Consider the following 269-nt stretch of genomic DNA (forward strand, 5'->3'; position numbering starts at 1 on the left):
TGTGCCAGAGGTGAAGGTGCTGGTCTTGTCCCCGCGCTGCTGGCCCATTTCCCCTTTCTGCCACATGGATGAGCCTGGGAGGTTTTTCTCCGCAGCGCTGAGTTCCCCCCTGCATGAGTTTGCCAACTTCTGCAAGCGGAGTGAGTGTCACGGCAGCGGGGGCGTGTGTGAGCCTCCCTGGGGCGCAGGCCCTCCGCAGCAGCTCAGCCAGAGGTGGGACGAGTACCTGGCGGGACCGGCCCTCAGCCCTCGCACCGACGCTGGCCCTG

At 66.2% G+C, this 269-nt stretch overlaps 1 protein-coding gene across 1 annotated transcript in view; it reads left to right on the forward strand.

Annotated features, from left to right (window-relative positions):
• CUL9 (cullin 9) overlaps window positions 1–269 on the forward strand; it is a gene marked incomplete at both ends in the record, with an annotated part of 16943 nt that overhangs the window by 6429 nt on the left and 10245 nt on the right. The window contains one exon of the mRNA XM_010133350.1: window positions 11–140. Within this exon, the coding sequence (XP_010131652.1) occupies window positions 11–140 (130 nt within the window). The remainder of the gene's footprint in view (window positions 1–10; window positions 141–269) is intronic.

This window comes from Buceros rhinoceros, unplaced genomic scaffold, assembly GCF_000710305.1.
Source record: "Buceros rhinoceros silvestris isolate BGI_N320 unplaced genomic scaffold, ASM71030v1 scaffold14063, whole genome shotgun sequence".
NCBI lineage: Eukaryota > Metazoa > Chordata > Aves > Bucerotiformes > Bucerotidae > Buceros > Buceros rhinoceros.